The sequence below is a fragment of the Nerophis ophidion genome, linkage group LG13, assembly GCF_033978795.1.
Source record: "Nerophis ophidion isolate RoL-2023_Sa linkage group LG13, RoL_Noph_v1.0, whole genome shotgun sequence".
NCBI lineage: Eukaryota > Metazoa > Chordata > Actinopteri > Syngnathiformes > Syngnathidae > Nerophis > Nerophis ophidion.
This window is the reverse complement of record NC_084623.1, coordinates 31,245,915-31,269,322: the sequence shown is the minus strand read 5'-3', so window position 1 is coordinate 31,269,322 and position 23,408 is coordinate 31,245,915. Positions and strand designations below refer to the sequence as shown.

The window sequence follows — 23,408 nt, the reverse complement described above, 5'->3', positions numbered from 1 at the left end:
AAATATCAAGTGTTAAATATCATTGACATTAATCATCGATCTTTATTTATTGGTGAAAAAAGGAAACAGAAAAGATGAACAAGTCATACTAGACGTTCAAGTCACACAAGACTTACAAGATTTACAAGATCTACCTGTACGAGTTGCTCTGCATCTGCATGAGGTCTAGTAGCATTTTCTGTCTTTTATGATGCTCGATGATTCAACAAAAATTACACTCCCATAAAATGTGTATGCTTTGCAACTGGTAAAAGTGAATATAAAACTTTGATGAACCCTTTGATAATCCTTAATGTAGTTTGAAATCTCTAACTGTAGCTTCAACATATTTGGTAGTGTGACGTCCCATCATGTGGAATGTTCCTAGTGATTGGCTACCTCTTTTGTGTCAAAGTATTTAAGGCAGTGCATTTTCATCATTCAGAACGAGCACAATCAACAGCAGCATCCTGAACAGTAAGAGCTTTCACATTTTTATTTGCATGCTTTATCATTTTTACACATCACAATGCTTTCTTTCTTGAAATCAAATTCTATTCTTATAAAAATAAATGTTATACTCTTTACATTGTTTTATATATATATATATATATATATATATATATATATATATATATATATATATATATACATTGTTTTATTATTGTTCTGAGTAAAAGATAAGAAGCTCACTCTCACTCTTTCAAAATATAGCATTATTATAACTATAGTATATACTGTTATTTTTCTTAACTGCTATCGTTTTTAACAATTTTTTTTCTTTCATTTGAAGTGATCTATATATAAATGAAAAAAAATATGTCATGTCAAGATATGTAGTGAATGATTGATCAGCAATAGACTGTAAGTCTGGAACCCCAAGATTCAAAGACAGTGGTGCACAGCTAAACATGACTTTAATGTAAAAGACAAAGCAGGAGTAATGAAACTGGGAAGTGCACAGAAAATGGTAGCACACACAAAATTCTGATTGGCAACCTAAAACATGTGTGCTCAGACTGCGAATCTAGGACAGGTGTGGGAAGCAGCGCTCAGGCCAGAGTAGTTAAAGAAACAGGAAATACCACTGGAAAAGGAAACAATACCAACACAGTTAAGTAAATGCATCCAAACCTGTCTGGACATTCATGAAATTCTGCATTTTACTACTCATTTTTAGACATGTCTGAAACAAACCATATCAAACAAACATTATTAGTCATTATTAGCTCAGCAATTGATCAGTCCAGGGCGTTCACTAGGTGGTAGATTACTAATATAATTTTCCATAAATAAAAGAAACTGTCTCCTCTCTTGATAGAAACATGACAATTCCAAACATGATCAGATGGGTAATGTATAAACTTGTCATATATATGAAGATTACATTTGACAGAACACTATGCATTGTCCTAATATCATATTTCATCCTGCAGTTGTACGTCATGATTGTGTTCCTGCTTGTTGGTAAGATAATTTATAAGTAAAGCAATCTTTTATAACACAATTTTGTATACAATATCATCCTGCATATGCTGTCACACCATGTGATAGAAAAATTATATATATATATATATATATATATATATATATATAAAATATGTGTGTGTATATATAGTTTTTTAAATATATATGTATATATATATATATGTATGTAAGTATATATATATATATATATATATATATATATATGTATGTATGTATATTTTTGTATATATATATATATATATGTGTGTATATATATATATATGTATATGTATGTGTGTGTATAAGGGTTGTGAACGATAAACCGATGCGATCGAGTATTCGATTCAACAAGTGAGCGATTAGGCTGCATCGGTAGCACACTCCTCAATCAATGCGAATAATCCATGAATTCCTAGCTGAATCGGTTATTAGAGAGTCATGGATCGGTTATCGCGAGACTTTGCATGGGTTGGCTAAATTACAATATGCGCCAGCATCTCTAAAACAACACGAGAGCTGAAGCTACTCGCCAAACGCGGTAGCTGCCTAGCTGGTATTAGCACGAGTGATAAACAAGGGACAACACGCAAAATGAAGGAGGAGGAGAACGAAAGCGTCAGTCTGACCGCAGGTGATAATGGACCGAGAAAGATTTTTAACGCATTGGGGAGACAGAAATCCAAAGTGTGGAAAGTTTTTGGGTTTTATAAGAAGGAAAGGAAGCTCGACAGAAGCCATGCTATTTGTAAATTGTGTCGAGCATCGTTGACGTACACTGGCAGCACTACAAATCTCGACCAGCATGCAAAGAGGAAACACGGCAACGAGCAGGAGCCAACCCCGTGCCAACGAGCAGGAGTGTGCAGCAAGCAGTAGCACACAGCCAGGGAGCACCATTCCTAACTTATTCGGGCAACTTCGTCACAATTCAGCACGCGCTAAGGAAATCACAGCGTCAATTACGAGTTTTATCGCCAAGGGATTATGTCCTTACAACATTGTTGAGTGGGAAGGATTTCAGGATTTGATTCATACGTTAGAGCCCAGGTATAAGATACCGTCCCGAAATCATATGACCAACACGTGCATGCCAGTGTTGTATGCCCAAGTTAACAGCCAAGTAGAAAAAGAGCTGGCAAATGCCGAGCGAGTGGCAACAACAACAGACGCTTGGACGTCATGTGCGACCGAGTCTTATGTGACGATCACGGCCCACCACATCTCATATTGAATCTTTGTTACCTACCTCTAGTGTTCAAAACACTATATGCTCAGACTGAAATATTTAATATTTGTTACCTAACTCTAGTGTTTGAAACACTATATGCTCAGATTGAAATATTTAATCTTTCTTACCTACCTCTAGTGTTCAAAACACTATGCTCAGGTTGAAATATTGAATCTTTGTTACCTACCTCTAGTGTTCAAAACTATGCTCAGGCTGAAATATTGCACTTTGTTGTTACTATTCTGTGCTACTTTTACCTTTGGAGTTCCCATCCTACAATTCAGCCAGACTTTTTTTGGTCCATGTCTAAAAATAAATACATTACATGTGATTTTGTTCTGTTTTTTTTTTTGCCAGTGCCATAAAGCCACAATGCTTGGGGATTTGGAGTCTTGAATATTAACCGTCAAATCGAATCGTATCGTTCGGAATCGAATCCAATCGAATCGGTCTGAAATAAAAGGATATCGTTTTTTAATCGAATTGTAACCTGTGTATCTAAATGCATATCGAATCGTTTATCAGAGAGAGATGTGCAACCCTAGTGTGTGTATATATATATGAACATGTGTGTATGTATGTATATATATATGTATACTGTATATGTATGTATGTATATATGTATATGTATGTATATATATATATGTATGTATGTACATATACAGTATATGTAATATGTGTGTATATTTATATATGTATATATGTGTATGTATGTATTTTGTTTTTGCCATTGAAGTTTATTCCAAAGCCAATCAATAACTGCAATGCTCAAGTAGGTGTCCACTATTACAATTGAATTTTTCTTGCCTATCAGCAAAAATGCTACGTGTAACATGCCACATCTTTGGTCTTAATCAAGAGTTATTTAGAATAACGAATATCACAAATGCACCTAATGTGTTCCACTTGTTGGATCCTCCATATATATATTTTTTAATTTCTGTATCATTTCATTTATTTTTCTAGGAAATGAAGTGCAAGCCAAGACACCGGGGAGCAGCTCTCGTAAGCAGGCTATATTGTGTTTATTCTGCATATGAGGTCTCAAATTTTAAAGGCATGAAGTCCACTGGCAAGGTTATACTTGCAAAATAGCCGTACCAAAAGCCTTGTCTTTAAAGAATGACTGAGTCAATCACTAATTTGTTGTTGTTGTTCGGAATGTTCTTTGACCATAAGCAATAATGCAGACATTTAGTTCATAATTAAAGTAGAGCCCTTGAGGGCAGAGAAAAGTTTATTGTTGGCCTTCTTCTGCTTCAAGTACCACAAGAAAAAAATTGAAATGGGTCCATTAATGACTATGATGCTGTATACAGTACAGTATATTGGCTTTGACTTATGTAGAAAAACCGTATTTCCTTGAATTGCCGCAGGGCATATAGTATGCGCCTGCCTTGAATTACTGCCGGGTCAAACTCTCTTCGCAAAATAATTAGCGCATGCTTAGTATTACCGCCTGGTCAAACTCGTGACGTCACGAGTGACACTTCCCCTGTCATTTTCAAAATGGAGGAGGCTGATTTCAATACCGGTAATTTGAAATCGCAAAAAGGGAAGAAGATTAAGAGCTATTCAGTAGGATTTAAGGTCCAAGCTTACATCACACTAAATTTTATACTGCATGCCTTTGGTAAGTACCAGAGTGAGAAGAGGTTTTAAAATAATTAGTGCATGCTTACTTTTACCGCATACCTTTGGTAGGCGCAGGAGTGAGATGAGGTTTTAAATTAATTAGCGCCCCGGCTACAATTCAAGGAAATACGGTATACCATTTTCATTTTATACACAAAACTTGTCCAAAGAGTGGCCATAGCCATTTTCAGCCTTCGTCTCATTTTTATTGACTGTCAATATATTGTTAAAATTGAACAAATTATTATTTTATGAGCTATATCATTACACTAATTTGCTTCGCCACCTGTAACATGGAGATGAGGCTTTACATATATTGACTTATATTAGATGGATTTTATCATCTTTAATGTACAAAGTGGCTTTTCATATCCTTTACATTTTCTGTATGCGGTTAAAGGACGCCCTTGTGTTAGCCCTTTTAACATACACTTTAGTCAGAAATCCTCAGTATTTCTTACATTATATGTCAAGTTACTAAGAAGATGTAACACGAGTATTACGTCTGCAAATCATTATAATTGCTTTTTTGATGAATACAGTTTCCGGCATATAGAATTGACAATCAAAGTACAGCACACAATTTTCTTATTTAAAATACTACAGTTTTAGAGAGAAATACTTGTCCTGTTTATAAGATTGATTTTTTAGCAAGAATCAGATTTAAAATATGACCCAAGAGTTTCCCAGTGTCAATGTTGGTATTTGTTTTTAATTCAATATTGTTTTCAGCTTTGTATTAGAATTCTGATCAATTAATTTGTTTTTGTCTTCTCTTACCCTACATGCAACATCAATCCCCAACAAAAAACAACCACCTTATTCCTCTTGGACATTAGCTTCTGTTTGCTGGACTAAGTGGTTTGACCGGGACAACCCTAGTGGGAAAGGGGACTTTGAGACTTTAAGTGACCTGCGCCGTGAATACCCAGGATACATCTGTCAAAAGCCACTCCAAATTGACGTTGAGACAACATCTGGAGTCAGTGTGTCTTCAGATGTCATTTTTGTGTAAGCACTGAATGAAAAAATATTAATGTCGATATATAAAGGCTTCAAAAAGTGAGGTCAGGAGTAAAAACTGACAGTTCTGTAGACAAGGTTGCCATGATCTAGGAAATCAGACCAAAAGAATAAAGAGGTGACGAGAATGCAGCTAAGAGAGTTTGTGTCCTTTTAACAAAAAAAAACATATAAATGTATTTTTTTTGTTTGGGCTTTTCAGCATCTCTTCCTCTGTCTCTCTCTCGTTCGCGCTCCATCTTCACCTCCAACTCCTCTCTACTCCCCGGCTGCTGCCTTTTAACAGAGCGACAGGTGATTAGATAAGCAGGCCCAGGTGGGCCATCAACGCACCTGTCGCTGATCTCGCAGGTAGCCCTAGCACACCATGCTTTGCTGCAGCTTCGCAGGCCTTGCCCCACTTCCACATACTGTGCCTTCACCGCCAGACACAGGCCGAGATTGTCCTCGTGCATAAACTTACGGATCGTGGTTTTCAGCGTCTTATTTAGCCACTACACCAGCTCGTCAGTTTGGAGGTGGTATACGCTGGTGCGGATCACTTTAATTCCCAATAATCCGTAAAGTTCCTTTATCGTGGGTGACATTAAGGACATGCCCCTGGTCAGTCAGAATCGCTTTCGGGATTCCAACTCGGGCGATGACCTGAAACAGCGCTTGCACGACACTCTTTGCAGAGATGGAGCGCAGTGGCACTGCTTCGGGATACCGGGTTGCGTAATCCACCAGGACTAGCATAAACTGGTATCCCCGTGTGGAATGGTCCGATGAGGTCCATGCCAATTCTTTCAAAGGGGACCTCCATGAGTGGTAATGGGCGCAAGGGCGCCTTGGGGGTGGCCTCTGGATTGACTAGCTGGCAGTCTGGGCAGGCTGCAAACCAGCGGAGCACGTCTGCCCAGATGCCCGGCCAATAGAATCGAACCATTACCCGATTGAGTGTTTTATCGTATATCGTACCCCATGTGGCCAGGCATGGGATTAAAGTGCGCCGCCTGGAAAACCATTTCCCGCCGGCGTTTTGGTACCAACAACTGGGTGATTTCCTCTCCTGACTGAGTGTCACGGCTTACTTGGTATTATCTATCCCTAATAATTGAAAAATGAGGAAATACCCACGCTGTTCCCGGGCGCACTAGCTGACCGTCGATGGAAGCCACCTGGTCCCAGGCCATGCGCAAAGTGTCATCTCGAGACTGCTTGAGGGGAAAAATCCTCTGTAGGGTGCCAGTGGGGATCCGGGGGGATTCCCGTAAATCCCCCGCTGGTTCCCCCCCAGCAGTGTTGGATGAATCCGCATCGCCACTGAGAACTGCGCGGATATTCCCCTTTCCTACGGTCCATGAACGCACCCCTACGCTTTATGTCACTAGACTGTTGAATTTGTGCCCAAAATTACGGGGTGTGCAAGGTGCGTACTTACAGCTACCTTAACCCGATGCTTTTGTCCCTCAAACCAAATCTCCACTGGCATCATAGGGTACCACAAGAACACATCTAATTTTTAGCTGTTCTTGCCTGCCTCAAAGCCCCGGGTCGAATCAGGTTCTGGTGGATCATGGACTGCTCGCAGCCCGAATCCACCATCACCTGGTATGTACTCCCTTGTATCCTTACCGGAATACAGTACGTCTCACCCGGGCCGGGGGAGGGCACTAAAGGGCCGGTCGCCCGGATCACCCGCCTCACCTCCACCTGCGGAGGACCCTGACGCGCGTGACCAGGTCACCCACGACTCAAGCAGGCCTGCACAGATGTTTGAGGGGCCGTCTGCAAGGGAGGTGTTATGCAGGCAGCAGCCGGCACCTGTGGAGAAAGAGCAGAGGGAGAGTCACACGGGTCATGCCTCGGGAACTGCCATACTCCCTCCTGCTGTTGAGCGCTATGTTTGCGCTGTGTGGGTGCCGGTTGCAACTCGCAGTTGACGGCCAGGTGGTCCTCAGCGAGGGTCACCGCTGCTGCTAGGTCCTGGGATAGGTGATACCGGACCCAGTTGGCCGTCCGCGCCGGGAACGCCCCCACGAACTGCTCCAAGATGACTTGGTCCAGCAACCGGCCATCTCCCTCTTTCGGCTGCAGCCAGCACGTTGCAGCCTCCTGGAGTCTTTGGCCAAACATGAAACGGGTGGTTCTCCTTCCCCAGGCGCATCGACCGGAACCGGCGTCGATGTTCTTCGGCGGTGCACCCCGTCCGGTCCAGCACCGCCCTCTTTAAGTCTGGGAAGTGCACCCGGGAGGCCGCCGTTTGGAGTGGCAAAAGCCGCACCCCCCACTCTTCTTCTGGCTATACGCATGCCTTTGCCGTGGCCAAAAAATGTTAATAAAGGCATGGGGGTCTTCCGCCTCTCCCATGCGCTTCACGGCAACGGCCGGTGATGTTGGCCGTGCCGTTCCCACCCGGTCCGCCAGCACCTGCAAGATTTGGCCCTGCTGGGCCATTTGTTGGCGGACCGCTTCGAGCTGCTGGTGGCTGGCTGCTGTCGCCGCCGCGAGCGCGCTTGTGAAAGCCGTCAGGTGGTCTGCCTCTTCTGCCTCCGGTGGTTCGGCCATGTTGGGCACCAAATTGTGGAGGTTTCTTTCCTCCGGATTCCTCGGGCCACCAGTCATCAACATGAAAGCTACTTTTCAGGGTTTAGAACACTGTTTAATTTTTCAATCGAGTCTTTGTTTGGGCAAGTGTCTCTTCCTCCGCCTCTCTCTCTTTTGCGCTCTAGTTTCACCTCCAACTCGACTCTCCTCCCCGGCTGCTGCCTTTTAACAGAGCGACAGGTGATTAGATAAGCAGGACCAGGTGGGCGATCTACGCACTTGTCGCTGATCTCGCAGCCGGTCCTGGCACACCATGCTTCGCTGCAGCTTCTCAGGCCACGCCCCCCTTCCACAGTGTTCTAGTCTTTTTGTGGTGGCGTGACTTGTGAATACCTGCCAAAACACTAGGGGCAGTGTTTTCCTGAGGGTGAGCAACCACAAGTCTCGTTTACAAGCTATTTCCCTTTCTGTGTTGAAGTAGTAAACAATGTCACTATACAATGTAACAGTGGAAAACAATGTCAACTATTCTCCTGATGTGTCAGGTCACAATCACAAGTAAATGTACAAACAAGGGCTAGTTGTGATTATGTCTAAATGAGTCAGCCAATCTAAGGGATGTCTACTTTAACGGGGTCCACTGTATCACAGTCACCATGTACGGAATACTGTCACCTATTGAAGTATACATTTTGTAAATCAATGTCATTAACAGGGGTTGAATAATTTACAGTACAACTGAATCTCTTTTCCTCTGCAGATCAGACACAACCACAGGATTCATCTGCCTAAATTCAGACCAGAAAAAAGGCCGGTGCAGGGATTATCGTGTTCGATTTAAGTGCCCGCTCAATTTCTGCTTTGAAGGTAACCATTTGAATATTTAATATGAAGTAGTAATAATTATTCAGAATGTGCATCTTTCTTTAATTGCTGGTTGTGTGGTGACTCACTCTTGAGTGTCAACGGTTGAATGTCTCTACATGTGTATGTGGTATGATGGCGCGTAGCGACTGTTAGCGTCATTGTTTGTTTGATATCATACATGTTGTATATAAATACAAACGGGTCTTGGAAGAGGCAAAGCCTTGTGTAGCCAAGGCGTAGGTACTGGTGGGAGTTGGGCTTTGAAAAGCCGGGGGGTTTGTACTGGTGGGAGTTGGCTGGCTACTTGGTCGAGAAAAAGTGAGCTTAGTTTGAGTTGGTACCGCACAAAACTGGCCTCAAGTTACTCAAGGAAGTGCCTGGTCCAAAATGCCATTTCAACATTACCTAAAGTGATCTTTACAAGGTCACTTGTCGGCTGGATTATTCTGTCACGGTCACGCATGTCGGCTGATAGCATGACCCCACCATGCAGAGACAAAGGGCAGCATGCATGTCAAAAATTTTATTCATTAGATCAGTGGTTCTCAAACTTTTTTTGTCATCCCCCACTTTGGACAAGGGGGAGTTTTCAAGCCCCACCTGCCCCCATCGCATCGCCCCAACAGAACGTTAATGCCAAGCTTAACATTTTCAAATTTATTGAACATCAAGTAACATTCAAGTTGTATACATTCAAACTCAATCACATAAAATAACATCAAGTTCAATAATAAATAAAATAACTGTGCAGCTGTGGTATAACTTGCATCAAGTTCAATAATAAATGAAATAACTTCTCTGCCAGTTTTATTTGACAGAAATCAAGTGGCTTATTGACGTGATTGGGGTGTGTGGTCTTAAGGTGTCTCTTTAATTTGTTGTGTCTCATGCTGTCTGCTGCTAGCGGTTTTAGACACAGAACACACAGGGGTCTCTCCTCTGCCCCCACCACCATTGCCGTGAATCCAAGAGCAAGATACCCTTCATTATATTTTCTTTTCGGTTGGCTTTTTGGTTGATTAAGCCCGTCAGATTTTTGTTTCTCTGCAGGCGCTGGCTCTGGCTCGACGACCTTTGAGGTGCGAGTCACAAATTTAGCCATTTTGTCTAATTGTGGTCCACACATTAGCCTACTACCCATCCGCGTGAAAGATTGTTCCTCTTAGCCCCGCCCCCATTAGTTACTGTTGCTCTGTCTGTCAAACTTTCGCTCCTACCTAGAAATTTAAGGCCTAGAGGAAAAATAAGTAATTTACATTTATTTATATAGCGGATTTCACAGACAGAATCACAAAGTGATTTACAGTGTGTATAGAAAATGAAAGCATAGAAAAAAAAAAAAAATCTAAGAATATAATTTAAAAAAAATGTTTTAAGTGAAATTTCCTCCCGTTCCTCGCACCCCACCTGTCATGTCTCTATTCCCCACCAGTGGGGCCCGCCCCACACTTTGAGAAACACTGCATTAGATAGGGAGAAAAAAACGTAAGAAGCAAAATGCCTACGCAAGACACGTAGCAGGGTAACTTTTGCACAAAAAGGCAATAATCCCCTGCCTAAAATCCACTGCTGGCAAAAGAGCAACATGTAAACCTAAAAAGACTTGATTGGAATTATAAAAACAAGTGCACAGGCAGAAAACTACACAAAAAAAGAACATGCAGCAAAAAAGGAGTACGAAAGGAGGCATAACCAAAATAAGGGCACAAGGACAGAAAATTGATCTAGAACACAGGAAAAACAACCGCATGTGTTGACGTGAGCCAGCCAGTTCTACTGCATGGGTGTCGAGTCTGTCGACAAAAACAGAACACATTTGTAATATCGCAGTATTTTTTAGAAAAATAATTATTATGTGTTGTATCTACTTGTTCTCTGCAAAAAAGAAGCTAATCGTGTGAAATCAGTTGTTTTTTTTTATCAGTTTTTAGGTGATGTTTTGTCAAAGTATTCTCATTGTTCAACAATAATATTTTAATGATAAGATTAGAAAGATAAACAAGTATGTTACTGTATATGCCGGAAAAAAAAAAAAAAAGGAAATTAACTAATTTGAAGTAGTTGTTTTTTGTTTTTTTTTTACTTTAACAGCAATTGTAATCTTGGTATTAATAGCTCTTTCAACTTGACATGACTTTTGCAGATTGCTGGACTCCTTGGTTTGATCGAGACAACCCCTCTGGTACTGGAGACTATGAGACTCTAAAGGACCTGTACAATGAAAATCCAAATAAAATCTGCCAAGCACCACTTGAAATTGAAGTCCTAACTACATCTGGGTTAAGCATGGATTCAACAGGCGATGTGATTGCTGTGTAAGTACTAGCTGTTCTTTCTGGAAGGGAAGCACCTTGTACATGCAAAAAAATATACATTTATGGAAATGTAACCATTGCACAAAAGCTTTATGGTATATGTAGTTAAGGTATACAACAAATTTACCAGAGGCAGTTAGATAAAAGTATACAGTAGCATATGAAAACATAAACATCTGAACAAAAATATGCACACATGGAGGAAATCTATGTCAACAAACTACTGTTGATTCAAAAAACCTATATTATTACCCATTCAACTGATGTCTTTAGCCAAATATGTGCAAGCAATAAATAGTTTCAGTTTCGGTTATGTTGACAACAGCATAAGTTAATGTCAGACTGAGGAGCGTTAAATTAAACAGGTTATACTGTATATAGGTTTGTTGAATGCCTGCTCACTCAATGAGTGTGAAATTACACAAGCAAGATTGTTTTATGAGAGTTGTCTATTTCAGAAAATGTTATTTCCCAGCAAGCCAATCTAGTTTTAAATACTGAACATATGTTGTCAAACGAGAATGAATTTTGGTTAGTTGCATAGGTTACATAAGGTGCAGGACATGAACCCTGTACGATTTTTTGCAACATCGTACAACTTAACTTGTATTTATTAAAATCCCATCAACTTCGCGCTGGTTTCTGTTTAACATATCAATAAACACCTCATAGAACGTTACATGCTGTCAGTGACTAGCAGAAGTGGGACAAAGTCATTGTTTTGCAAGTCACAAGTAAGTTTCAAGTCTTTGCCCTCAAGTCCCAAGTCAAGACAGGCATGTCCCGAGTAAAATCCAAAGTCAAGACTGGAAAGTCTCAAGTCAAGTGCCAAGTCCTGCATTTTGAGTTTCGAGTCCTTTCAAGTCCTTTTAACCACAGATACAACTATTTACACAGATTGTGTATACTTTTAAAACGCTGTATTTATTAATTAAAACAGGTGCATTTGAAATTGCAGGAAAAAAATAGTGCTGACATTGCACTTCACAATAGCACTATTAAACATTTAAACATTTACCCTCATTCCTTTACAGAATAAACACATTTGAAAAAACAAGTGCAATTGTACTTATTTGCACAAAAGTGTTAACTTTGTATTTCCATGGCATATTGCATTGTAACTAGTTCCACAGCAGTTTCTATCCTGTTCTTACCTTACCTCATTGATCTGATCTCATACTGTATATGTGTTTATTTGTGCGTACACATGAAGAACGTAACAAATACATGAACATAACAATGAACAGAGTTTTACTTTTTAGATGTCAGGGCCCTATGCAACATGTACACATATTCTTAATACAGTGTACATTTTAACTGACCTTTATTTGACTGTTTGTCTTTTTGTAGGTGGCTAAAATACACGGTGCTGCTGACCGCCGTCTAATGATACGTTACTGTGTGTGATACATTGACTAACGTAACGTTATGTGTAGGTACCTCATGCAACCCTGCATAAAAAAAAATCACTTGACAAAAAGTATGAATAAGGTAGCTAACTGCAGTGCAGGCAACAGATTGGCGTGTTTGCAATGACGTTATAACCATATACATCTTATAAGTAGACACAGCATTGGCTGCTGTGACGCGAGCAATGGGCCGCCATCTTGAAGTGGTGATGTGGAGCCGGCGAGCAGCCGAAAACTGAAAAGTTGACAGGTGGAAAACAAAGATGCTGGTGTTCAGCATTTTCCTGCTCAAATGAGCAGACTGTTGAAAATAGGGATTGGGGGATTACTTTTCACAAGTAATATTTAACATTATTGTACTATTAGTTGTATTTTGTGAAAAGAATATTACCACAGAGTTGTGAAGGAGCAAACAACATCCATATTTGTATGTGAACATCACAAAGAAATCTTCTGGGGGAGGATGACCCTGAATCCAGTTAAACAGATTGGTGGTTTTAGCTAATATAAAGACATTCAGGTGTTTATATAGGTTTATGTTTAAGTATTTGGCAGACGCTTCTATCCAAAGCGACATACATAACAAATACATATAAAACTATCACTGTAGACATTATAATTTAAGGGAAAAATGTAATACAGAAATATCAATACAAAGTGTTAAGACAGATTAAACTCTCTGCTGCTGCAGCAACAGAGATACAGTCTATAGGTCTCTAAGATAGATAGATAGATAGTACTTTATTGATTCCTTCAGGAGAGTTCCTTCAGGAAAATTAAATATATATATCTAATGTATTCATACATTGTTTTGTAGGATATTCGCATGTATATTTAAACTAATTATGTCGTTTCTTCAACTTAAAAATAGCTGACTGTTTTTTCCCCCTTCTCTGGGAATATATTCCCAGTTTTGATCTTGGACGTCTGGTTGTTTATAGCATATAAAAATATTCAATTACTGTTAAGCAAACTATGAAATATAAAACCTGCCAAAACATGTGTCCTTTATCATAGCTACAAGTATGACAAAAAAAGCGCGTGAAAATCAGTGGTATTCAGAGAGGTAAGATGAATCAAATGCGCTGACAGTTCATTGCTCCTGCCAAATGAATTGCTCTGAGCGGAGCAGATCACCACTCCAAGATGGCGGCCCCGCGTCTCGTCAGTGCCAGTAGGCAGTAGCACTCGATGCTGTGTAGTCTTATAAGATGTCTATGGTTATAACGTTAGCAGTGAGTTTACAGCCTCACTGATGTAACTACACAGCAAATAAAAGTTACATTACTGAGCCAATAAACGTTAGCTTACATTCAATACTTACCCTTCTTTGTGCATCTTCAAATGTCGAACGAAGTTAGAAGTTGTTGTGTCTCTGTCTGTTAGCTTCGAACCACATGTTTTGCATACTGAAATTCTTTGGCCAAGTCGTAGTTTTTATACCCGAACGAAACAAACCTTGGCATATTTTTTTTCTCACTGGCGCGTTGTTTGACATTTCTTCTTTGTTGGTTTTCTTGCAATTTGATTGGATGAATGCTGTGGGCAGAAAACAACGTGGATGTAATTTGATTGGGTGTTGCACTGACAGGCCGCACACACGCTGACAGACACAGTCATTAAAAAATGAGAGATACGGCGCGCTCCTGAATAACCTTTTAATCTTTGGGTTTTGGGGAAAGTAGCAAGTCTTGTCAAGTCAAAAGGCTCAAGTCCAAGTGAAGTCACAAGTCATTGAAGTTAAAGTCTAAGTCGAGTTGCAAGTCTCTTTACATTTTGTCAAGTCAAGTCTAAAGTCATCAAATTCATGACTCGAGTCTGACTCAAGTCCAAGTCATGTGACTTGAGTCCACACCCCTGGTCACTAGCAAAGCTACTGCAGCCAGAATAAGATGTAAGAACTTTACCAATCAGTAACATCTCCCGGATACTCTAAATAAGGCTGTTTCATAGAGGGCTTTATTTGAGGATTCTCTAATATCTCAGTGCTCAGGGCATTTTGAAAAAGGACACCTGAGAACAGTTTTAATCTGTGAAGAATTTACATAACTTGTCTCCTTTAACAATCCCTTCAACCCATTATTAGGGTGGATGCCCCACAAAATTCTCACTGAATTCTGTTCTCTTGCAGAGCTGACACTACCAGTGGGTTCGTCTGTAGAAATTCAGACCAGAAAGCGGGAATGTGCTCTGATTATCGTGTACGCTTTAGATGTACACATGATTACTGCAAGCGCAAAGGTAAGATGGGAATCATTCATAAAAACAATCATTAAAACTAATACAAATGTGATTTTAACATAATAATGCCCATTGAAGTAATTATGGTTTGCATTATTTCACAGTTTTCCAAACTAGCTTTGGTTGAGCTTTTATACAAAACCAGGATATCAGAGAAGTTGGCACGTTGTGTAAATAAAAACGGAATACAATGATTTGCAAATCGTTTTTAACTAATATTCAAATGAATTCACTTCAAAGACAAGATATTTAATGTTGGAACTGAGAAACTTTTTTTTTTTTGGTGCAAATATTAGCACATTTGGAATTTCATACGTACATGTTTCAAAAAAGATGGCACAGGTGGCAAAAAAGACTGAGAAAGTTGAGGACTTTTCATCAAAAAGGTGAACAGGCTAATTGGATACAGGTGGGTACCATAATTGGGTATAAAGGCAGCTTCCATGAAATGCTCAGTCATTCACAAACAAGGATGGGGCGAGGGTCTATACTTTGAACAAATGCGTGAGCAAATTCAAGATTCAAGAATTTTTATTGTCATATGCACAGTTAAACAGACAGTTTGCCGTACAATGAAAATCTTACTTTGCTGGTCCACCCTTCAACAAGTCTGACAGTTTAAGAACAACATTTCTTAACCAGCTATTACAAGGAATTTAGGCATTTCACCATCTGCGGTCCGTAATATCATCAAAAGTTTCAGAATATCTGGAGAAATAACTGCACATAACATTGAATGCCCGTGACTTTCGATCCCTCAGGCGGTATTGCATCAAAAACCGACATCAGTGTGTAAAGGGTATTGCCACATTGGCTCAAGAACACTTCAGAAAACCACTGTCACTAACTACAGTTGGCCGCTGCATCTGTAAGTGCAAGTTAAGACTCTACTAAGCAAATCCAAAGCCATTTATCAACAACACCCAGAAACGCTTGTCCCGAGCTCATCTAAGATATACTGATGCAAAATGGAAAACTGTTCTGTGGTCTGACGAGTCCACATTTCAAATTGTTTTTGGAAACTGAATGTTGTGTCCTCCAGACCAAAGGAGAAAAGAACCGTCCATATTGTTATAGGCGCAAAGTTCAAAAGCCAGCATCTGTGATGGTATGGGGGTGTATTAGTGCCCAAGGCATGGGTAATTTACATATCTACGAAGGCGCCATTAATGCTGAAAGGTGCATACAGGTTTTGGAGCAACTTATGTTGTCATCCAAGCAACGTTATCATGGACGCCCTTGCTTATTTCAGCAAGACCATGCCAAGTCACATTCTGCACATATTACAACAGCATGGCATTGTAGAAAAAGAGTGCGGGTACTAGACTGGCTTGCCTGTAGTCCAGACCTATCACCTATTGAAAATGTGTGGCGCATTATGAAGTGTAAAATACGACAACGGGGACCCCGGACTGTTGAACAAGCAAGAATGAGAAATAATTCCACCTGAAAAGCTTCAAAATTGGTCTCCTCAGTTCCCAAACATGTACAGAGTTTTGTTAAAAGGAATGGTCATGTAACACAGTGGTAAAAATGCCCCTGTGCCAACTTTTTTGCAATGTGTTGCTGCTGTTAAATTCTAAGTTAATGATTATTTGCAAAAAAATAATGTTTCTCAGTTCGTACAGTAAATATCATGTCTATGCAGTCTATTCAATTTAGTTAAATGATTTGCAAATCATTGTATTCTGTTTTCATTTAACATTTACACAATGTGCCAACATCACTGGTTCTGGGTTTTGTAGTTTTATCGTCTCTAGTGACGTCTTGTGGCTGTACAGCAGCATATGTATATTGACAAAAGTGTTGTGGAGCAGTTACCATAGCAACACAAATGCAACCATGCTGCCACCTGTACAGCGGTCAGACAGTTTTAAAAGCTTAAAGGTTCCATTGAGAAAATGGACGTGAATATGCGAGTTGTATCCCATACATTAATATTACTAATCAGTATGTATTCTTTTTTCAGGTTAGCTCATCTGATGATTTTGATCGTCGCCACAAATGCAAAGAATTGCATGACCACAAAGTATGCTTTAGATACCCATGTGGATGAAATGAAATGGATTTTAATGAACCTTTTACAGCTCTTGATTCACTATAAAAGTATAACTTGGGTACTGTACATGGGTAAACTAAACTATATGAAAAATGATTAAAACTTAAATTTACTTTGCTCTTTGCCTTGGAAAAATGTATGTTCTTTCTTAATCATCATGTTATCAAAATCAAATAAAAGTACATATTGCATTGGTCATGGTTTATTTGTTTTGGGCATGCAAGTTACGTCGAGGAACGTCACAATACTACATTTACACTCGGGGTCTTCAAGGTTTCAACTGATAGAGCAATGGAGCGTGGACCACCTACTTCTAAATTTTGTATAAAATTGCATTTTAAATGAGACTGATCTTAAAGGTACCTTGTTATTATGCAATACTTACTTCTCCCTACTTGTTGGCGGGACACGGGAACACAGGTGGTACTCTGGGTTATGAATGAGTTTCCTGCCTTGACAGTGATGTAAATCAAGTTTTAGTAGAAGTCAGATCCATCCATTTCTACCGCTTATTCCCTTTAGGGGCACTGGTGCCTATCTCAGCTACAATCGGGCAGAAGGCGGTGTACACCCTGGACAAGTCGCCACCTCATCGCAGGGCCAACACAGATTGACAGACAACATTCACACTCACATTGACACACTAGGGCCAATTTAGTGTTGCCAATCAACCTATCCCCAGGTGCACGTCTTTGGAGGTGGTAAGAAGCCGGAGTACCCGGAGGAAACCCACGCAGTCACGGGTAAAACATGCAAACTCCACACAGAAAGATCCCGAGCCGGGGATAGAACCCAGGACTACTCAGGACCTTCGTATTGTGAGGCGGACGCAATAACCCCTCACCACCGTGCTACCTGAAGTCAGATCCCATACTTCAAATTGTTGTCTTCTGAATCAGTGTTTCTTAGCAACAGGGCCCATTGAGATTCCCTTACATCCATCCATCCATTAATTTCCTACCGCTTGTCCCTTTTTAATTGCCGCCAAAAATAACTTTTTCTCAGCTGTGGTACGTATGGACTGCAGCAGCACTCAGTTGTAAACAGAAGAATAACACACAGAAGAATTCTGGCGCTGTAGTCTTGGAGAAACGTTTTAAGAGCAAGAATGATGACTAACGTGATGAATCTGTATTTTCATTTGTACTTAAATTTCAGTGAAACATTTTGTTTCTTATTTTGGGGTTTTTTGTGCACGAAAATTGCAAGTATATTTATTTTTCATCACATGTTTTTGCACTATATTTGGTTCATACTTATTTTTGTAATCCGGACGTAAGCCTAAATGTGTGCGTTAAACGAAAAATAGTCTTGTCATGATCCGTTGCCCAGGTCATGTTTTGTTTAGTTTATTATTTCCTTAGTTGTTGGTTAGTTCTGTTTCTGCACGCATGTTTGTTTTCTCAGTTGCCATGGGTGCTGATAATTGTCACCTGACCTGACTCTGATTATAATAATAATGCATTCGATTTACATAGCCCTTTTCTATCAACTAGATAATCAAAGCGCTCATAATCACTCCACATTTACACATCGGTGGTGGTAAGCTCCATTTGTAGCCACAGCTGTCCTGGGGCAGACTGATAGACACCTTGATATGATCGAGACAACCCCTTCTTAGAATGTGAGCGGCACTGGGGGCGAGGGTGGAGTGTTTTGCCCAAGCAGTAATTTGGATGGCTAATCAGAGAGCTATATATTCCTGCCTTGCACCACACTCTGCCTGGCAGTCTTGCTTGCTCTTCGTGACATTGGTTCCTGTTTTCACCACGCTTTTGTATTTTTCCTAGTGTAAATCTTTATCAATGTTGGACCCTGGTGATTATCTTGTTTTTTTGGCTCCACACATGACTAGTGTCTGAGTTTTTGTACATGTTGTCCCGCTTATTGGAATAAATCACCTTTTTTACCTGCACACTGCTTCCGGACGTCCTTCTGCATCTTGGAGTAATGACCACCACAAAACCATGCCACCCCGACGTAACAAATCTTTGTAAAATATGTTTTGATTTAATTTATACGAATAAAATCAAAAGTAAAATGACTAATTCAGTGTTTAGATTTGGGTGGGGCACCATAGCCATGGTCATGAAAAAGTTGGTACCAGAGGTCAAAAAGGTTAAGACCTCCTGTCTAAAGTCACTCTCAGAAAAAGTTTACTGTTTTATCACTTTTGTATCTGCCTGACTTTGGGAGTCTTTTGGCCATAGCTCGGTTGTTTGCACCGGAGACCAGCTGCCTGCTCTCTCCCACATTGAAGTCCGTGTGGAGAAACTTTCCAAATGTTCCCCCATTGTGGGATGAATAAAGACCTGAATAGAATAGGACAGAAAGTACTTTATTGAGTCCTAACCTATTCTCCGATCTTAGCCTAACTGTGCAAATTGTAACCTGCTGGGACAAGTGATGAGTCCCAAACTAATTCAATTTGTTACACCTTAGTTCAAGGCACTCCTTCGATACATTCGAATGGGCAGGGACAGGTCAAAGGTTTTCAGATGTAATTTTACCTTGTTGACAAAATGTATCTTATTCAAAATCAAAGAAGCATGTTACAGGCGTAGCTAGCAACAGCTATTTTTGGGGCCTATGTCAACACTGATGTGACGGGTCAGGTAAAGCAGGAAAGTTGTTAGTGGGAGTTGATAAAAAGCGGTGTTGTTACTGCTGTGCTGTTGCTTGCTACAAATACAACAAAAGTCGTTATGAAAGGCAAAACGGTCATCTTTTCTACGAGTGAAGACAGTGTGCATCACAGACGCAGTCAGTGGGAATTGAGAGATGACAAAGCACGGAGATGTTCTGGAGCAGGGCAGTTCCGGATCTGTTCTGCATCCAGTGGAAATCCAGAGTAATTCCCTACTTGTTTACTCCTTTTCTTGTTTATCTTGATTTTAGTGATTTTTATTGTGTTTTTTTATTTTGTATTCTATCACTTACTATAACATTTTTAAAACATTTTTAAAGGATGATCCAAAAGGCTGAATATAGGGAACGTACAAATTCCTTGTTTATAAAATCTAAAATACTAAAATTTGGAGACAAAGATTATGTACAAAGCAAAAAACAACAATTATTCTCAACTAGAGAGGAGAATTACAATTTTGGAATAAACATACTGCGATGAGGTGGCGACTTGTCCAGGGTGTACGCCGCCTTCCGCCCGATTGTAGCTGAGATAAGCACCAGCGGCCCCCGCGACCCCAAAGGGAATAAGCGGTAGAAAATGGATGGATGGATGGAATAAACATAATCTGAAACATTGGTATTTTTTTGTATTGAATGTCTATCCCAATGAGACAATTGTAACATTTAAACATAGGAATCAAGCTATCATGAGTAGATATGAATAAAGGGGAGGAATAAATAAGCTCTGCTTCATTCTACTCCTTTTTGGACATGCTGATCAGTATAAAGGGAATCATGTGACGTTGCGTAATGTAATTTACAAGTATGAAATAAATAAACAATGACCAGTGTCATCTGTTACCTTTATTTGTGTCATGACCTGTCACCAAAGGTCATATCTTGTGTTGTTTGTTAAGGGTGTTCTGTCGCCCCCCGCCACCCCAAAGGGAATAAGCAGTAAAAAATGGATGGATGGCCATTCAGCCTGCAGGGGATCAATATTCGCCATGGCGAGGGTTTGCGCTCTGGTTTGCGCTCTCGCTTGCTTTATGCAACTACCTTAGACATTGATTCTTTGTGAAATCGCTCCAACATTAAAAAAGACAAACAAAAACTGTGCGCAACAACATACAAGAGTTCTGTGACCACATACAAAAAAAAAAATCTAAATAAAAAAAAATTAAGTCAAATCAAAAGATATGTAGTTGGTTTTGGTACATTCTATTGTATTATTTTCCATACATTAGTTCTTATCTAAAAGTAATTTTTTCTTTTTAAAAGGCATGTTAAATGTAAAAATTGTGCTGTTTTTTTTTTCAGGGACACACTAAAAAAAATGATTTTTTGGCCTTGTAATTGTTACCACGGATATTCATTTAAATTTTACAAGGATTTATTATTTCACTTCTTTTACTTCAAAATCTCACCTTTTATTTAATGTCTTACTTAATTGTTGTCTGTAATTTTTTATCCTCACTTTTATATGTAAATTTGATCATTCACTCCAAGTAATATTTACTTAACTAATATATTGATTCTACAACCTGATAGCAGAAAGTAAAATATACTTGGGTAATAGCAGTAGACCTTGCCACCTTGTGGTCACTCAGCGCATGCGTTAGAGGATCGTTTGCGCTTTTCCTCTCAGACACGCCCAGGGGCACCAGGTGTTCACCGGAGGACAGAAGATGGCGAGGACAGTCATTCAACAAGAAAGTTCATGGATATGGAGCCACATGGGTAGGTTGTATGCTTAATTAACGTTGTACGTCGCCTTTGCTAATCTGTTCAAGTCAGAGAAACATAGCCAGGGCTTGTAATCTCGCCAGAAAGATGTCCAGGCATCGAGTAATTGTCTCTGGCCCCCTGCCTGGGAGAGGCAATGATGAGAGATATAGCAGATTAGTCTCTCTTAACAAGTGGCTGGATAGCTTCTGCAGACAACAGGGATTTACGTTTATTGATAATTGGCCCTCTTTCTGGGGCAAACCTGGCTTGCTGAGGAGAGACGGCCTTCACCCTAACCAGGAAGGCGCTATCCTCTTGTCTCGGAACATAGATTTCGCATTGAGCCACATTTGACTAACTGCACTAGAGCAAGCCCGGTCACAGGCAATTACAGAGCCTGCTAGCCTGGATATGGAGTCAGTTAAGGTAGAACTAGCCAGCGCCAGGCTGGATGATCCCTGTACACATAGCAATTTTCGTAGAATAATACACAACTCACAAAATGTTTTTTCTGCTGTGTCTATGACTACGTCAGAGTTAGACATGCGTTCTACTGAGGTGGCAAATTATGATGCATTCAGTTTATCGCAGCGCCAAGTAGACAATCTGAAAATTCCCGTCATATCAATTCCTAGATATGGTCGTAATTATTTTAAGAACACTGCGCATAATAAACGCAACATTATTAATATTGCTACTACGGATAATTTTATCAACAACTCCTTAAAACAGCCCACTACCTATAATATGGGCTTTTTAAACATCAGATATTTGTCTCCCAAAACGTTATTAGTCAATGAGGTCATTAGAGACAACAACCTTAACGTCATCGGCCTTAGCGAAACCTGGCTTAAACCAGACGACTTTTTTGCGATAAATGAGGCATCCCCTCCTAACTATACGAATGCGCATATTGCCCGTCACCTCAAAAGGGGAGGGGGTGTCGCACTAATATACAACGAAAACTTTAACTTTAGTCCTAACTCAAATAATAAATATAAATCGTTTGAGGTGCTTTCTATGAAGTCTGCCACACCTCTGCCTCTGTGCCTGGCCATTATCTACCGCCCCCCAGGGCCCTATTCGGACTTTATTAGTGAATTCTCAGAGTTTTTTGCTGATCTAGTGATGCACGCCGATAATATAATTATAATGGGTGACTTTAATATCCATATGAATACCCCATTGGACCCACCGTGCGTGGCGCTCCAGACTATAATTGATAGCTGTGGTCTTACACAAATAATAAATGAACCGACGCATCGCAGCAGTAATACAATAGACCTAGTGCTTGTCAGAGGTATCACCGTTTCCAAAGTTATGATACTCCCGTACACTAAAGTAATGTCCGATCATTACCTTATAAAATTCGAAGTTCAGACTCATGTTCGGCAAGCTAATAATAATAATAACTGCTATAGCAGCCGCAACATTAATGCTACCACAACGACGACTCTTGCGGACCTACTGCCCTCGGTAATGGCACCGTTCCCAAAGTATGTGGGCTCTATTGATAACCTAACTAACAACTTTAATAACGCCCTGCGCGAAACCATTGATAGTATAGCACCACTGAAGTTAAAAAAGGCTCCAAAAAGGCGTACGCCGTGGTTTACTGAAGAAACTAGAGCTCAGAAATTATTATGTAGAAAGCTGGAACGCAAATGGCGCACGACTAAACTTGAGGTGCACCATCAAGCATGGAGTGATAGTTTAATAACTTATAAACGCATGCTTACCTTAGCTAAAACTAATTATTACTCAAATCTCATCCGCATTAATAAAAACGATCCAAAATTTTTGTTTAGTACAGTAGCATCGCTAACCCAACAAGGGACTCCTTCCAGTAGCTCCGCCCATTCGGCAGATGACTTTATGAAGTTTTTTAATAAGAAAATTGACCTTATTAGAAAGGAGATTAAAGACAGTGCGTCCCAGCTACAACTGGGTTATAGTAACACAGATACGACTGTATATACGGCGGATACTGCAAATATCCAAAATAGTTTCTCTCGTTTTGATGAAATAACATTAGAAGGATTGTTACAACGTGTAAATGGAATAAAACAAACAACATGTTTACTTGACCCACTTCCTGGGAAACTTATCAAGGAGCTTTTTGTATTATTAGGTCCATCAGTGCTAAATATTATAAACTTATCACTTTCCTCGGGCACTGTTCCCCTTGCATTCAAAAAAGCGGTTATTCATCCTCTCCTTAAAAGACCTAACCTCGATCCTGACCTCATGGTAAACTACCGACCGGTGTCTCACCTTCCCTTTATTTCGAAAATTCTCGA

At 40.1% G+C, this 23,408-nt stretch overlaps 1 protein-coding gene across 1 annotated transcript; it reads left to right on the top strand.

Moving 5' to 3' along the window:
* Positions 1-376: 376 nt before the first annotated feature.
* Positions 377-16,948, top strand: LOC133564944 (cartilage intermediate layer protein 1-like). The gene is made up of 9 exons (XM_061919464.1): positions 377-456; positions 1,301-1,331; positions 1,416-1,446; positions 3,641-3,679; positions 5,149-5,320; positions 8,622-8,728; positions 10,872-11,043; positions 14,584-14,693; positions 16,663-16,948. The coding sequence occupies exons 2-9, from the start codon at positions 1,305-1,307 to the stop codon at positions 16,665-16,667; spliced, it is 663 nt and encodes a 220-aa protein (XP_061775448.1). The 5' UTR covers positions 377-456; positions 1,301-1,304; the 3' UTR covers positions 16,668-16,948.
* The last annotated feature ends 6,460 nt before the right edge of the window (positions 16,949-23,408 follow it).

Excerpts from the sequence above, each read along its gene's own strand:
- LOC133564944 (XM_061919464.1), top strand. The coding sequence starts at position 1,305 with ATGACAATTCCAAACATGATCAGATGG. Across the intron at positions 1,332-1,415 it reads TTCCAAACATGATCAGATGG|TTGTACGTCATGATTGTGTT; the intron begins GTAATGTATAAA and ends TTCATCCTGCAG. Across the intron at positions 11,044-14,583 it reads ACAGGCGATGTGATTGCTGT|AGCTGACACTACCAGTGGGT; the intron begins GTAAGTACTAGC and ends GTTCTCTTGCAG.